We start from the raw sequence: 18003 nt of genomic DNA, 5'->3' as shown, positions 1-18003 counted from the left end.
TTTTGGGGGGGTATTTACAGTCTAAACACGGCTTTCCTCGTGGTATATTGTGGTTGCATGTCTCATCCTAAAAAAAAATAAAAAAAATTAAGTCCCTGTTGTTACTGAAGATTTGTTTTTCTGTTTTTTTTTTTTCCATTGCTAACCTCATATTTAAAGGGTCAAGCAAACCTGTTTTCACTCAGATATATTCAGATGTCATTTTAAATTACATTCTGCATTTACATGAATTAACGTACAACCGACAAGTGAGGTGGAGTACCGAGCAGCTGCGAGTGAAGAGCTCTAAACAAAAGCCAAACACTGACTCTCTGGCTGTGTTGGGATTTATTCGAGCACAGAACTCCAACTACAGAGGAAAAACAACCTTTAAACACGGCTTATTTTACATATTTACATTAACTTATTCACGCTATGAACCAATCATGTGATTAATTAAAGTGAACAAAAGTGAGCAGAATGTTTAAGCATCTCTGGTTTCTGGAGTGTATTTGTTTATTAAGTACAGTATACAGTAGTCCATTTGCGTGCATATTTTTGCCCATCATCATCATCATCATCATCATCATCATTAGAGCTAATAGAGGATTCAGCATTGTGCTAAATGCTTTTTAAAGCTCTCATGTTTCAGACTCAAGCTTTCAGTTGTGTACATGTGCGAGTGTGTGTCTAGTGGAAGGGATGGATTTGTTTTAGATGATTGCCATCTAGTGTTCAGAACAATGCAACACAATTTTAAGCGAACAAAAGAAAACACTGCGAGAGAGCTCGAGGAAGAGACATAAATATGGAGAAAGGTCAATGGATTGACGAGGCTTTAAAGGTCATATTAACAAAGACGGCTGTAATGACATTTATAGACGTCTACGGTCATGCTTGTGAACGGCAGAACGCAACCTTTGTCAAAGAATTTAAGCGTGATGACTGATCATTCCCTGCCTGTGGAATAAAATAAAGCAAGGTCATTGCATGTGTAATTCATGTGTATGAACAACACAGTGCAAATTACTGCGCAGCAAAAAGGTCATGGTTCTGGGTTCGTTCTGCATTCTGTTTTTTTTTTTCTTTTCTTATTTAGCATTATTCTATTCAACACCACACAGACACACAGCTTAATGTGACGATAATCAGACAAGTAGTGGTAGTGAGGGTATTGTTGCTGCCTCGCACCTCCTGAGGTTCCTGAGGTTTTGTCTGTCTTACAAAAACATGATGGGTGGTGGATTTTCTATAGACCTATTCCAAGAGATTCAGTTTACATGAATGGTGTCCTGGGGTGATTTTTTCTTCTTCAGGAGCACCTCTGAGACTTTATCTCCACCTGAATCAGATCAGTCAGGTTGGTGTTTATCTCCGTCCTCCCCTGAGAAAAATTGCAGGTCAAATTACCTGCTGTTTGTCTGCAAACTCGACGATTGTCCGAGCATTTTAGCCTGGATGAGGATGTCGGTGATTTTCTCTGTATAGTACTCTCATGTTAGGGAAAAAAGATTTTTGATTGCTGCTTTTTTTTTTTGTGTCAAAGTGACCTTTTTATAGATATTAAACAATTCCAGAGTAATGTATATGATTCTTGCATTGTTTGTGATTATTGTTTTAAAATTGAAATGACATTGGAATAAGACTTATCTCAAATGCATGTTATAGGGGGGGCGGTACAGTGGCTTAGTGGTTAGCACTGTTTCATTGTACCTCCAGGGTGCGGGTTTGGTTCCTCCCTCAGTTCAAAGACATGGAGATTAGGCTCATTGGCATTCCCAAATGTCCCGTAGTGTGTGAATGTTTACTGCAAGTCCTACCACTGTTGGAAAAATGGGAATAAATACAAAGATCACCATTGGCTTACAGGTTTTTAAGCGTTCTATAATTTTTGTTTGCGACATTTGCTTAATTTTACACTTGCTCTGTCATCGCTTTCCCTTAATAAAGAAAGGCAGTTGCATTAGATTGAGAAAGTTCTGCTTCTGACATTTACTATTCTACTATCGACTCGATCCCTTAGCGATCCAAGAGTCCAACTAACAGACATTACTTGAGCTGATAAAGTACTAGAATATTCAAGGGCATTGATTCTAAGGGAGGGACATTTCCAGGTCAATTCAATGAGGTATAATTAAACATCGACCATACTGTATAAAAAAATACAGAGCAGAAAACAAAGCCTTGAGAATGTCATCATTAAGAAAAACACACCTGGTCACGTTTCAACAATCATCTCATAGTCTGAAAATTAATTAACTTATTTGTATTTGAAACGCTGCTCTTCTATTCGTGAAATTGTTTTTTTTTTTGTGAGCAGTTTGGGGTCAGAGGTTATCATTCATGTACTGTCCTGTAGATTATGTTCATTGGAATTCTGATGAAATTCAATCTCATTGCTTCTAATTCATGCAAATGTCTCATGGAAGACTTGGAAAGTTGAGATTTGGAAAATGAAGTTCGAAAATATCATAAATTAGTCTTATACTTAGAAACATCCAGTGTATTCCAGTGTAATCCACTTAATTCTGTGGGCAGGGGTGCCTCAGGGAGTTGCTGATTGGAGGGTCAGGGGTTTGATCAACCCTGCCATCACCAGGTCATCACTGTTGGGTCCTTGAGCCAGAGCATTAACTCTACAACCCACTGATATGCAGGGCACGTCCAAATGAACTAATATGGTGTCCCCATCATAAAATGGACAAAGCTCAAAAAGAAAAAGAAAAAATAACTGGTCCAAAAGTGTCTTTGGTTATACTCTCTTCAATCACAATGATGTGATGTACAATATCTGCATATCATTTCAGTTCAATGATCACTATGTACTATTCATTATTCACTATTGAAATACGCAGCACTATCAAATCGAAAAGATTTTAACATCAAGTTAATTGTCCATGTTCTTCATCCTAGTTGTGTCTAAATTAGTTTGTTGGCTTGGTCCTAAGGTTAGCATATGACCTAGATCACAGTACTGTAAGCTAATCTCATGAACACATTTACTGCTAGTTCCACCACCTTCCAAATTTCATTTGCTATTTAAATCCCAACAGGATAACTCTTACTGAATTATCTTGTGTAACTCATAAAGGATTGTCTCAACTTGAAGCTCTAATGCACTTGCATCCATCTCAATGACGGTCGCCCTTCCTCCATAGTGATCTCATTTAATAAATCCATAGAGCTTTGAATGGATACAGATGTACATGTGCCACAGCTGGTACAAGTACTGTAAAATCTCAACCCATTTGTCTGTAGTGTTTGTTACGGTTTGATTTCTCAAGAGGTTTTCTGATGTAAACTGATATTGATATCTGTTGGCCTGCATTTAACTTCAGTTGCCCTGAAATACGTACTTTGTTAATTAGCACCTCTTCATAATTAACGGGATATTGATTTTTTTACTGCATTTAGTCAATAGCAACAACAACAATACGCATTTCCTACAGCAATTTCAGATAACGTTTATGATGTCCTCACCGATATTGCTTTCTGAGTATATTGTTGCCAGAACATGAATGCTGAGTCTTACTGAAGTGTTCATTCCATTTCATCCCTCCATTATCTTCCTGCCCTAAGAAAAGAAAAGCAGTGTTACAGCTCAATACAGGGTGATTGAGCTGAGTGATTGAGCCGTCAGAGTTGTTTCATTATAAAGCTCAAGGACAAATGAAGGACTTTAGCGTAAAGGATTAGCTAACGGTGTGCGTGCAGGTAAATACAGTCTGTTAAAAAAATTAAATAATGAAAGTGAAATAAACACACTAGCTGTCAAAACGACACACCTTCTAATTCCGTGATCTCTCCTGATTTTTATTTCTCTCTACACTGTAAAGCGATGTTGAAAAATGCAATAATCTCATTTGAACAGTTGATATTGAGATTCATCTGCTACTTATGATCTGTAAAGCCTTCATAACGGCTCTAATCTGAGGTGCTGGTTGTTTCTGAGGCTGGTAACTATTAATGAACGTCTCCTCTTCTCCTCCTAATGAGCTTCTCTTATTGCAGACAGTAAGATTTGGCCGTGCTTTCCTGGGAAGGTCTTCATGAGAGACAGTTTCACCATGGTGCTTGATGGGTTTTGCTTCTTGTCTAAAAATAAAAACCGGCTGTTGCTGCTGTTGTTGCTAAAAGTCCATATGTGTTATTTCATAGTTCTGAAATCTTAATCTGGAATTTCAATCAAAAAGCTAAAAACACTGAATTAAAAGGTGTGTCAAAATTTTTGACTGGTGCTGTATTAGTAAAAAAAACAAACAGCAATCACAATTTTCCTTGCCAATGCAATGCAACATTTTGCTCAGATTTGTTTCTTTTTTTTTTTCTTTTTTTTTTTTAACCAATTTGGCCCTTGTGTGCAACACTACTTTGATGTTACAGTAGCTTCATCGTAGACACAAACAAATTTTTATTCCACGTTAATGAACTCAAAACCTTCTCCATTCGATTTGCACCAAAGCACACACCTCACTAGATCGAAGCCGTCCAATTTGATCACATGTCCATCAGACAACCGTGCATGTTTATAGATCCCGTTAGATATCAACCAATCGATACAACATGAGAACGCTGATTCAGCAGGTTCACAGTTTTAAGAATGGCCCGCAGTATAGCTTTTATGTTAATTCATCTAATTAGGAAACAAATTGAAAAGTAAAGTGCGTGAAATACAAGGCAGCTATTAGAATACATAAATTATTTGTGCTAGCTAAAAAAAAAATGATTTTTTCCAGAAGAAAAGCGTCTATCTGGTGCAATGGGTAAGCATACTGCTTGTACTGGGTGTGTGGAGTTAGTTGACAAGCTGTTCTTAAGATTCCGTGTGTTTTTTGAGACTGATTTTTATGTGCACAAAGCTAACTAAAATAAAAAACGTGAAAGTACAGATTGAATCTTGTAGGCTTATATGTTTCCCACTAGTAGTGTAGTTGATTCTTAAATTGTAAGATATACGATTAGAAACAGTATAATACAGGCACTTTAATGTCATTTTTAAGGATCAACTACACTACTAGTGGAAAACATATGGGTATAATAAAACAGCAATGTATAGCCATGCCCCAGCAGAAAATAACAACAAGCAACAATCTGAAAGGGGAGTCTTTTTTATATGAGGTCACAGTAGGGGAAAATCGACTTTGCTTGTTAAGCCCCAGCAAATATATAAATGGAAAAAGGACCATTTTTGTGTTAATGTCTAAAAATGATGATGCTTCCCAAAGCCCAAACCCCAGCCACTGGATACAGTTCTGGACCAAAGCCTGGATAAAATGGGAGGGTTGCATCAGGAAGGGCATCAGGTGTAAAAGCTATCGCAAGCTTGTGTGTGGAATGAATGGTCTGCAGTGCGGATGTCTTGGTGGCAGCAACAGAAAGACCAACAACATATTTTAAGGCGTAATGGAGTCAAAATATAAATAAATCTACCTCAAGCATACATACAGCATCCCATGTTTTTAGTCTTTGGTTTTTGGGAAGCAAAGGTTTCTGTATATGCATATTGGCTTAGTGGTTAGCACTGTCACCTTGCACCTTCAAGGTCTGGGCTTGATTCCCACATTAGGTCTGTGTGGATAGAGTTTGCATTTTCTACCCGTGCTAGGTGGGTTTCCTCTGGGTACTTCAGTTTCCTCCCACAGAGCAAAAACATGAAGATTATATAGATACACAAATGTATAAATGTCGACCAATATTACAAACAAAACCAAAGTTCGCATCTTTCTGACTTTAATATTTCCGTTTCTCCTATATGGATGAACAACAGAGATGAACAAGCTTAAGGTGTTTCAAATGAAATGCCTTTACCAGATTCTGGGCGTATCTTTATTGGACCATTACTCAGACAAAATTTATTTAAATCTGGTGCAACCATTACCTGGCATTTGAAGACCAAATCCAGACATGCAGACCCAGTTGGTTTGGCCACATCTGCAGAATGAACACTAATAGGCTGCCATACAAGATCATGTTAAGAGAGTGGCCACAACATTGGAGGGTCAAACAAGCAGCAAGGCTGCAGACCAACAAGAGTGGTAGAGAATCGTGAATTATGTTCGGAATAAACTGCCACCCACAGCGGTGTATTGGCTGAGAGGACGACCCAATCTACCAAGCGATAGTTAGGGATCCAAGAATATATATATACAGTGAAACCTCGAACTGAAAGTAACACGCAATTTTTTTATATTTAAAAAAAAAACATTTTTTAAAAATTTTTTTTTATAAATTTTGGCTTGGAAAACGAGCAAGTCCTGGTTTACGAGCACCGAGTATCATGTATCACGCATACGCTTCTTGTTTTGACGCCGAGTTTTGTGTTTACAGCGGGCGTGTATTATTTCTTATAACACACATGTGTGCGTGTGTGTAAAGCATAATTTACGTTTCCATTATTTCTTATGAGAAAATTAACTTTACGAGTGTTTTGGAATACGAGCTCGCTTCCAGAGGTTCCGGAGTCCAAGGTTCCACTGTATATATATATATATATATATATATATATACTATGCAGGAACCCGTTATTACAGAAGTTACAGAGGTTTCTGGAAGGATGGATATTGATGGATTTCCTCTGGTTTACCAGTTTCATCATGCAGATTAGGCTATTGGCCATATACAGTACATTTATATATGAAATACACATAAAAAATTAAATACCAAGCTGTAGCTTTTTGGGGTGTTAAAGATTCTCTCAGGTCTCCAGAAGCTCATTTCTCTTCTCAAATAATTTTGCTCTTGTATAATCTCTCAGATCAAAATGCCCTAAAGATGAACTGAAAATTTTTTTATTTTGGTAGATGTTATTTTTACATTTTAATGATTTTTCCACTGACCCAAATGTGTCTTAAAAATGTATGTCAGTTTAAATATAGGTGTGTGTAGTGTGATGTGTAGCCAAAGGAAATATAAGTCTTTTTTTAATCAAATGACTCATTTATGGTTGTACATACAGAAATACAGCCAAGCGTGCTTTTACCATACTGTACAAGAACTGGACGAACTTATGCAGGGTAAGAAGGGAAGCACATGAAGCGATGCACTCATCATGCATAGTGTCCACTCTACAAGCCTCTGACAGCAGTGTTGCTCTGGGGTTGATTTAGTTGGTCAGGTCTAGGCTTGGCAATGTTATGCGACAATAAAATTAAGTCAGCTGACGACCTGAACGTACTGAAGGTCTATGTTGTTTTTCTTCCCTGATGACACGGGTATATTCCAGGACTCAGATTGTGAAAGAGTGCTTTTAAGTGCATGAGGAATCATTTTCACACATGACCTGGCCACCACATTGTGCGTGTAATCACAGCTAAAGGCGACTGAATGAAATCTTTTTGAAATGTATTGTTTTTTTGGCCAGGCAGTGTATTGTTATGAATTAAATAACTTTTAAAATATTAATTCATAGCTGTATAGAAAGAATCATAGATTTGCCAGCAAAAAACGCAGCAATGAATTTGTATGGATGAATCTTTTTCATAAGTGTTGCATCATTTTCTTCCGTGCAGTAACAAGCTTCTGCCCACTTGTCTATTATTTGCATTGCATTTGTATTTAATATATGTCTAATTTAAATGGACCACACCCTCACATCATCAGGGCCAACAAAGAGTATGAATCTCACAATAATGACGGTCGTGTCTCATTAAGTTGTTGCCTCATTGTGTCCACCTGTTCTGTGTTAGTCTACACTCTGTATTCCATGTTGTTTCTTTGGAGCATCCCAGAAACATATTATTGTGCATCGACGCGCTTTAATTTAATTTATATTAAAGTCACTTGCTTCATGCGCAAGATTTTACTGCGAAACTACCTTCTTTTTTGCAGACACACTGTTTTACAGTAACACGGAACAATTATATAATCCGTCACTTAGGACCACGGCATACCTTTAGATAACTTAATGGTCCAATTCAGCATCCCTCAGGCTATCCAACACTCTACCACACACCTCCAGGTGCAGTCCGTTCCTCTGGCCAACATGCCGTTTAATTATTTCACACTGAATTCAACCTTTGTACCATGGAAAAATAGCACACAATTCAATCTCACTTCTGCTGGCTTTTCTCTCTCCTCTCCCCTCCTCACACACGTTGCGCTTCTCTATTTCAGCTTCTCTCGCTGTCCTTATTACTTCGTGCTGCTTGTGGGCACCTGAGGGATCACTTCTCCTGGCGCACTTCAGAAAAGAGAGAATACAAAGTACAGTGTGCTTGTGAAACCAGGCATGGCTGTGGGGAATCTCTGCTTTCTGGTGAGGTACTGAGCAGGTGGAGGCTGGCGTTTGTTTCTCGGCTCCCCGTCTGCTGGCCCTCGGAAAACAGCATTGCAGCATATGTTTGAAGACGTGGGTGGGTGGCGAGGAACAAGAGAAGGTGGAAAAGATACAGTAGGGTCTAACAAAACTTTCGTCAGTTTGAATGCATTATTGAACGCTGAGCTGTTTGATAAAAGCTTCATGAAAAAGAGATTTTCACCCTGAATGAATTCTATATTAAGATTTAAAATAAAAGAGTGCAATATTTACGAGTTCCAAGCACTAACTAGCTGCCCTGATCACGAAATCACCCTTGATGCATTTGGAAAGTTTACAGCTGATAATTATGAGGTGGATGAAGATGCCGGACGTTCCTGTTATCTCCATCAGGAGGTGAATTTGGCAGATCAGAGACAGAAGGAGGGAGGGGGATCAAAGAGCAACAGAAAGACAGAGAATCAGGGAGAAATAAAGAAAAGGAGTGGGAGTAGTGGAGAGAGAGAGAGAGAGAGAGAAATCAGTCAGGTCTCGTGCTTTTATCTGTGACCTCAAAGACATGGAGGTGGAAAAAGAGAGATAAAGAGAGAGGGAGAGAGGAGGGGGATTTGAAAGGTTGCCCCATAAACAGTAACAAAAAAAACAAAACAGCTGATTATGCCTTTTTTGAACATTTTTATTCAAAAACTCATAAAAGGAGGACGTTTTGGAGTTTATTATTTGTCCCATCTTTTCTTCTTTACTATAATCTCGCTCTCTCTCTCAGTCTCTGTCTCTCACTCTCCCGCCTCTTCTCCATCTCTCATCCCTTCCTCACACACATTGTTCATGGAACAAGCGCTCTGCTGCTCTACATTACAGCTGCTCCTCTCCTGTTTCTCCTCGCTCTCGTTCGCACTTCCTCCCTCCCTTTTCCTCTTTTTCCTCCCTCTCTCCCTTTCTCACTCTCTCTTTTTTCTCTACTGGGTCTTTTCCTTTCGTGTCTGCTTTCTTGGAAGAAGAAAAAAAGACACACATGCATCCTTCCAGCTCTGGAGTCAAGACACTTCTCTGGGATCCATCGCTTCTTCAGGCTCTAGATCCCGCGCTTATTACGGATCTTTCCGTCTTTGGATTGAGGGAGGGTCATGCTCCCTGAGCCGAGCGGGATTATCAGGATTTGGCCGGAGCGATGTGGGGCCCCTTTCCGGATGCCGGGAACGGCCAGCTGGACGCTCCGCGCCCGCTCAACTGGACCATCAGAAAACTGTGTCATGCTGCTTTCCTGCCTTCTGTACGCCTGCTGAAGGTATGCGCAAGCCTCAGGGGGAAAAAAACTAGGCTGTTGATTGGCTGATTTATTGTTATTGTGCTGATAGATTATTAACACTATCACATTCTTATGAACTTATGAAGTTGTTCCATGCTTTTCATAGGACCCAAAGACTTCTGAGTTTCTCCCCAAATTTTTAAGCATTAAGGTTCTACATTATCAACAGATTTTCAGTAAACATTTTTTGCATTTGTAATTTTATTTTATTCTCCTATGTTTTTTTTTTTTGTGTTTATTCGGAGCTCAGTGACTGTAACAAAACTTTAAGAAAAATTAGACTAGTAGAAAAGAGAAATTTCTCTTCTCACTCTCGCTTTCTCACTCATAGTGCTCTAGATTTTTTTTTTTCGTCTTTCATGCATGCTAAAAGTACATCACTGTCTCTGAGGTCTGCCAGAATGCCCCCTAATGCACAGATAGAAGTGGAAACTGGGTTTCTCTTATTAGAGTCAGAGATGTCCAGGCGAAGGCAAAGAGAGCAAAGAGAGGGAAGCTTGTATTATAATGGCCAACATAGTTTCCTTAAAATGTTATAAAAAATATATACCATGCAATAAACTGTATATATACATTACATTGTATACATTTTATACAATACAATGGGCAATTATAAATGTACTTTGTGAATATTTACGGTGTGTCAGATTTGCTTGCCTACCTGAAACACCTTGTGTGTTCTTACATGCATACCTATTTTGGTCTTTGCACATTGCAGCAACATACACTCACATGCACAAAATCTCACACCTGATAATTGGAAACTGGAAAATTATTTATGCATTTCTCGCTGTTTATGGACCATGTGCATGGGTATTTTTTCTTGCTTCTGACTGGAGGCATGGTTGTCATTGCCCTTGCAGGATAAGCAGGAGAAAATTGATGCAGGTCATGCATCAGAAAGTGATAGAAGGTGATTGTGAAGATTGCATATAGCAGGGGGGCGGGGGGAGGTGTAGCAAAGAAGCAGTGATGCGGTAGTTACCTGGCTGAAGACCAATGTATAGAGTTTTGGAAAGTCCTTAGTATATCAGGGTTTTATCAGTGTCTTTATTTATCTAAATACTGCAATTTGATCAGTACCTGTTACTTAAAAATCATAAACAATTCAAGAAAGGTTGCTATTCTGTCTGTATAAAACTAAATGAATATTTTTTTGCTAACAGCAAATGTTTAATATTCTAAATGTTCTACAGGGATATCTTAAAACCACATACATTAATCTATACCATTAAAAACATTAACATTATAAAAACCTTGCTTTGGGATCCCCTGTTGGTCGAGGGCATCTCTGGCCTCACGGGTCATGGCTCTGAAGGGCCCCTGAGGTTTTGCTGTTGTGCCTGGCTTCAGGCTCCTTTGGGTGCTGCAGGATGTGGAGTGGGACCTTTGTGGCTTGTCCGGCACCTCCCATGGGTGCTCAATTGGCGTGAGACCTGGGCTTGGAGGCTGGCCCTTCCAGCTGGGCTTTGTACATGGCAGGCTGTGGTGCACTGGTTGTTCTGGTGCCTTTCTATCAAGACTTCTTTGGTGATTTGTGCTGCAGTGGCTTTTCTGACCACATGATTCTTTGACCAGTTTACTTGTGTATAATTGATATCCCAATGTGTTCATGTTTTGTGATATTAATGTTATGACTGATTGGTGTATATAAATGTATTTAATAAACAAAGTCATTGACCTGGAGGACCCATAAATAAAGCTCCAAAGTGGGCTAAACTGGCCATTTTCCGCAGTCTTATTTTCAGACGCTATAGTTTGCAGGAGTGTGGACTTGGTGTTTAAAAGCAGGTCATTGTGATCCAGAGGATGTTTGCAAAAGTTTGCAATAATGTTTTACCATATATTTTAAATATTATACTATGACACAATACAATTCCTAATGTAAACTATATTAAATTAGAATTCCGGAATCGGGATGTTTGTTAAAAAATTTTAATAAAATAAAAACTAAAAAACTTTCAAAGCATATTGGCCAATATTTTATTCACAATAAAACATGCAGAATATACTGTAACAAATGTTAAAACTGAGAAATTTTTACAATTTTATGCACAAAATGAGCTCATTTCAAATTTGATGCATGCTACAGGCGTTTGGACTTTGAGGTTATGAGTTTCTGGAGTTTTGTTGTTGTAATTTGATCCCATTCTTGCCTGAAATACTGTAGGTTTCCAGCTGCTGAAGAATGCGGGTCGTCTTTGACGTATTTTTTTATTAATTGTGTGGCAAATGTTCTCTATAGGTCTACAGTATATAAGATCTGGACTGCAGGCAGGCCAATTCAGTACCTGGACTTTTCTATTATGAAGCCATTCTGTTGTAATACTGTATTTGCAGTATGTGGTTTCGCATTGTCCTGCTGAAATACCCAAGGCCTTCCCCAAAACAGATAGTACCTACTGTTGTGCCTTCCAAAACATGCAAGCTGCCCATACCGTATGCACTTGTGCATCCCATATTACCAGAGATGCTGGCTTTTAAACTGAACACTGACGACACACTGGAAGTTCTCCCTCCTTTTTACCCCGGGGGCCACGGCATCTGTGATTTCTGACAAGAGTGTCGAAATTGGACTCGTCTAACCATAGATCACTTTTCCGCAGTCAAATTTTAAATGAGCCTTGGCCCACAGGACACATCGGCGCTTCTGGACCAGGCTCGCATATGGCTTCCTTTTCGCATGATAGAGCTTTGGCAACATTTTTTCCAAAGCAACCAGGATTTTTGCTTGACTTTTCCTGAGAATCTGACCTGAGTTTATTTAGGTTTATTTAAGGCAGGGGTGGCTCAGGTAGAAGCTCTGGGTTGTTACTGTAATCAGAGGGCTGGGATTTCAAGCCCTACCACAGCTAGGTTTACACTGTTGGGCCATTGGGCAAGGTGCTTAACCCTATGTCTATACATACTTCTGCAACTAGGATGCAGTGCGCCTCTAAGAAAGAGAAATAGACCAAGAGAATGGATAGCCATTGTATAGTTTGTAAAGCTTAACTAATTAACCTAAAACAGTCTTTAGTTTGTCCCTCTGGAGGAACCATGTCAGGTTTTACAAAGAACCTGTCCAGAGATCCAGATGTCAACATTTTTCTTCCTTTTCTCACATGCCTAGGGTTGGGTCTGATGAATGCTTGGGCTGATTGTACCCCTCTTGCATCAGGTCCAGTCATGCCATCCACTGATCATGCTATGTGGGACTATGTGGGATTCTTAGGGTTACGAATTTAGGTCCTTAAACCATATATAACATCAATGTTCCAATTATAACTTGGTGGGATGAGATATTGGAATTCTTTGGAAGATACATTAGTAATTAATGATTGTGTCATTAGCAGGTAGTAATGGGAAAGCACTGATTTGGACTATCAGATGACTCCTGACTGAGCCCAGTGACCCAAGAGCTGTGTGAGATGAACAGGACGATGTGGGTTGCATCATAAATAAGTAGCTGTAGCTCAATGAAAACAGATTCACCTTCTGAAAATACACAAGGCTATATGGCCAGCGAAGTGAATCCTTACATCGTCAGCTGCTAATTAAACAATAATGATGAAACAAGTGAGGAAATTAAAGTTAAAGGCCTGGGTTGAAATGACCATTAAGGCACAGTCTAATCCAATTTACTGCATCCTTTATTATTAATGAAGCATCGTTTGCAATAAATCAGCTTTACTGATAGGGTCTGCGTATGACAGCAAATACTATACGTACACACAGTATGCTTTTCATTGTAGCACCAATAACTCAAGTAAAATATCACAATTTTTTCGAATTGGATCTGGAGACCTCTGGAACCAAGGCGAAATTATCAAAAAGATTCTGGTGCCTTCATATGTAGTAATCATCTGATTGACTACATATGAAGGTAAGATAAAATGTGTGCCCTAGACACCAGAATCAATGATCACTCTTTTTTTCTATACTGTATTATCTCCCACTTTGGGCATCAATACCCCGACAGCTTTTTATACCTGCATGGTTTGCCAATAAATGTGTGTGTGTGTGTGTGTGTGTGTGTGTGTGTTTGCGCGCACTTACATATTGCACCAGCATACCTATGGCTTTGCACGAAATTCCATCATCTATAATATTATTGACAGCATGAGCGGTGTGTTATTGCAGTAGCGTTAGCCCAAATACCCATGGGCTAGATAAGTCAGTCACTTCAGCGATAATTAAGACAAATGAGATACAAGCACATACCTGGATGGTGCCAAAACCTACAGGGAAAAAAAAGAGTGTCTTTGTAAGAGAGAAAGAATGGGTGAGAAGGAAAGAATGTGAGAGCACCAGAGGGAATGTTTTACGCTAGAAAGGAGTTATACGTGTATAGCAAGGAAAGAGTGGCCAGTTTGATTGGAAAAATGGCTGGATGGTTGGATGGATTTATGGATTGATGGATTGTTTTGGCAGATGGATGTATGGGTAATAGGATGAGTGACTCAGTTGACAGAATAGATGGATTGATGGATAAATGAGTAAATGGATGGATAGATGATATATGGTTTATTGCTCTTAAAATGTAATTATGAGGGGCGTTCAAGTCAAACCAGGACTTTTGCAGAAAAACATAGCATAGTAATGAAAGTAAAAACTCCCAATATTTCTATATTTAATCTCCTGCTACATTTATGCACCTATCCCAGCATTTCACTAATGCAAGGGAGAAAGATTTCTCAGTCGATTGGAGATATGATTGGACTGCCTGCTTCATTGCTTAAACTTGTGGAAATGGCTTAGAGTGATGTGTAAGTGTACTGTATGAGGTCATGTATGTTCTGCAAAAAAAAAAATTAAACAAGCCCATTTTTTTCCTGATTGCACTTGCTAAATTTTCATGAGAATGACTGCAGTGGGCTATGAGTGCTATCGACCTGGCTTTCTTTAAAACATTTGCACCACTTAAATGTTTTACTGTGGCTAAGAGTCTAACCGTCGCACTATGCCTGATGTCTTCTGTAAATGTCAATCGGTTTTACGTCTTCATTCACGAGAAATTTCATCACACATCCCAGTATTTGGAAGAACACAAAGAGTAAGAGTGGATTTAACAATCAGCATGAGAGTATCCCTAAAGACAGGGGGAAAATGGAGAAAGTGAAAAGAAGAGAGAAGCACTTAAACCTGATTTATTATCATTCTACAGCCTATCTACATTTCCCAGGTGAGCAGTGGCTGCATTTTACTTTTACAACCATATAGCTTGCAAGCAGTTTTATTATTAGAACCACTAAGTAGCACTGTTTTATCGTCTCCACATAAATAACGGTGATTTTATACTGCAACACTGTTGAATTTGAGTCTTGAATCTGCTGGTCAGAGGTTAGATTTATGTTTTATAACAGCAACACTACAGTAAATATAGTTCGGATATTGTGTAGAAGAACGAAATATAGTGCTGAAGATTAATTGTGGATAAAGCTATATCGTTAGCTAAGCTACTTTTGTCTATGTAGCTTGTTGTGTAGCAATTTTTTTTTCTAGAATAGCTACCTATAGCTTTGCTTACTACATGCACTACAAGTTAAGCATGTAACAAGCAAACAAATTGAAATGTTACGTTATTTAATATGTAAAAACTCAATCATTTTTTTTAGATTTAAACATTTAAACATATTATTTTTCTAAAGACGAAGTCTCGATAAAAGTCCTAGCAAGGCACCATATTGGACAAACAACGACAACATCAACAAGCATTTTCACCTGCTCTATCTGTGTCTATAGTTTACAGTGTAAATGTACTTTATTTTAAGCATATTGATTCTACGCACTAGCTAATAGAATAGAAAATGCTGTTTTGCCTAATTGCTCTAGAGATAATTGGATTTGACAATCACTTTTTCCAAAAGCGTTTGTTCATTTTGCAAATGTTCTCTTTGCATTTAGCAGAGCGCTATTTAACTCCGCCATCATTCCTGATTAATAATTAACACTGCTGCCGGATGGATCCTCATTTATTTAAATTATCAATTAGCTCTCAAACCAAATGAAGAGCTGTTGAAAATGTCTCGAGATGCTAAAACATCAGCCTCCTCGCTCGCTCTGACAGCATAATCTAATTAAGCAATATGACTGTCGTATAAAAGAAATATCTTGAGGTCATGCTGATATTCAGGAGAACAGCACTACCTCGAGGGCGATATTGCTTTTATACGACACTTCTACTGATTTTGGTTTATTAGTTTAACCTGTTTAACCAGAACATCAACCTCTGGGTCTGGTGAGACCACTTAACCGTATTGTAATTTACCAGGGTGAGAATAGTTTTAAATTTTTACCAGTACTATGTATCCAAACAGTGAGAGAAAAAAAAAAAAAAACATGGAGGAGGTGGAAAGTCCAGAGAAACTTACAAGATTTACTTTATATATCCACTTATTCCACTTATATCATCTACAGCACCTCCTAGGGTTAAATTCCAAATAATGTTAAATGGACAGCTAGCCTGCTTGGTAGGGTGTACAAGCCCTTGTTCCACACACCAAGTAATCCCCTTAATCAGAGGCTAGAGAGGGATTTGTGATTCAGCCTTGTATTAGCTTGTTAGTTTTGTAGCTTGGGTTAGCCATAGACAAAACTACATGAATGATTCAAAGGTAATTTGGTTTTGAATGTAGGGTTTGCAGGCAGCTGCTCTCCCCTCTTTTCCTTTCTTCGGATCGTACCAATCTACTTACACCCATGCTGTATTAGTATAGTGTATTAGTGCAATTACAGTTATTAAAACATCTGGGATGCAGAGTGATACATATAGTTAAACATCCCAGTGCTGTTATATTCTAATATCACCACTCATACAATGCCTCTCATCCAATCAGATTACTCAGTCAGAGCTAAATGTTGTGATATAATGTATAATATGTGAGGAGAATGGTACAATTCAACACAGCTCATCAAATTTCAATTACAGGTTGTGACATGTAAAACGGTTCATTTTATTGAGACAAAGTATTTTAATAATGGACATTGACATGTACACAAGTTAGACCAATTTCAATGTTAATTGAACCTTAAATCAAGCAATTTTAAAGCAACCAGCGAATGTTTAATGTGTAGCACCCGGTGATAATGTTTTATACTGTAGCTTATCAAGCGTGGTTACCTTTGGTTACAGTAACAGAAGGTTATAGGTAAACTGAAACCTTTCTTCTGTCTACAATTTCCCACTGGAGCAATTACCTTGAAAAGAATATCTGGATCAAAGTGTCCATCAGTCGTTTCTTTTGAAAAACAAGAAAGGCAATTTGGAGCAATAGGTTTTCAACAGTTTAGATAGAAACAACTGCGCAAATTACTGTCCTGAGTGTTTGTTCTGAAAAAAAGTCACCTGTGAAGCCTCCAATTATTTCGTATGAAACACGCCTACAGACATGGAAAGGTTGTATACACGGGTTAACAAGATAAACTCCCAGGTAGCACAACAATATAAGCGTTCTTCCTACGCTAGATATATATTACAAGCTCAAATCCCAATGATGCAAAGCTACCTATGTCCAGGGAGTCCAAGTTTCGCTTTTATTTTGAAAGGGAAATATGGCTTATGGAGTAAGCGGTTCAGTCTCAGATGAACGTTTTATGATTTCTTGTTGGTAATTATTGGAGAGCAAGGACAAGGGAAACAACAACCAAAACCAAGCTCAATCATAAGGAACAGGTTAAAAAAAAACAAGCATGTGATCAGGCATCAGGAATTTATTATTATTATTTTTTTAATTGTTATAGATTTTTACATTGTTTTTCTGCCTTCAAAATAAGGATGTTAATCTGGTTTAAAGTATAGTTATAATATTGGAGACAATCTAAAAGTAGAAATGCCTCTTCACTTCCTTAAGTGATTACATAAGTAGATGTAGTATGTTATTTACAAATGTGATGTAAATGTGTTATTAGGAAAAAAAAAATCAATGATTAAAAGTAAGATCTGCATTGTTAAAAATAGCTTATTTTGCTAGTAGTAGAGGTACAGCAAGCATCACAAGTAAGAATGATGTTAATAGAATTAAAATACATTAGTGTTGTATATAATCTACTGTATCCACTGTAGTACTTTCCTGTTTTAAGGCAAAACAAAACAAAGATATATTTCCTAATTTCCAGCTTTAAATTTAGTTTAAATTGTTGAATTGTTGTCAAAGTATTTTTAAAAAAAAGCTAATTTGTCCCTTAATACAATAATACTCATCATTTAAAGCTGGAAATTGGTATAAAAAGGGTAGTTACGTGTTAAATAAACCTTTTTCATCGTGTATCAACAGACCTACAGTACGTTTGTGGAAGTATAAGCTCTGTTTCTAAAAATTCTAAGACATTCAAGTAAAATTTGCATAATTAGAAGTGTAACAGTGCATAAATAGATGCAGAGCTAGAATGAGATTACTAGAAGAAGAATAAAAATAGCATCCAGGTAAAGAATCTTTCTTGTAAGCTAAGAGCCCACAACATATATTTCTTTTAACTATAT

At 38.0% G+C, this 18003-nt stretch overlaps 1 protein-coding gene across 6 annotated transcripts in view; it reads left to right on the top strand.

The window, feature by feature from the left end:
* The window catches only part of trpm3 (transient receptor potential cation channel, subfamily M, member 3), a 178476-nt gene that overhangs the window by 25246 nt on the left and 135227 nt on the right, over nt 1-18003 (top strand). For 3 of the 6 annotated variants that reach the window (XM_053480593.1, XM_053480592.1, XM_053480594.1), the window contains exon 1: nt 9090-9521. The exons of the other annotated variants lie outside the window; for them this stretch is intronic. In XM_053480593.1, coding sequence (XP_053336568.1) covers nt 9405-9521 — 117 coding nt within the window. In that variant the 5' untranslated portion in view covers nt 9090-9404. Of the gene's footprint in view, nt 1-9089; nt 9522-18003 lie in introns of those variants that run through there. 6 annotated transcript variants of the gene reach the window in all.

Source organism: Clarias gariepinus, chromosome 21, assembly GCF_024256425.1.
Source record: "Clarias gariepinus isolate MV-2021 ecotype Netherlands chromosome 21, CGAR_prim_01v2, whole genome shotgun sequence".
NCBI lineage: Eukaryota > Metazoa > Chordata > Actinopteri > Siluriformes > Clariidae > Clarias > Clarias gariepinus.
The sequence above is the reverse complement of the archived record's forward strand: the minus strand, read 5'-3'. Positions and strand labels throughout refer to the sequence as shown.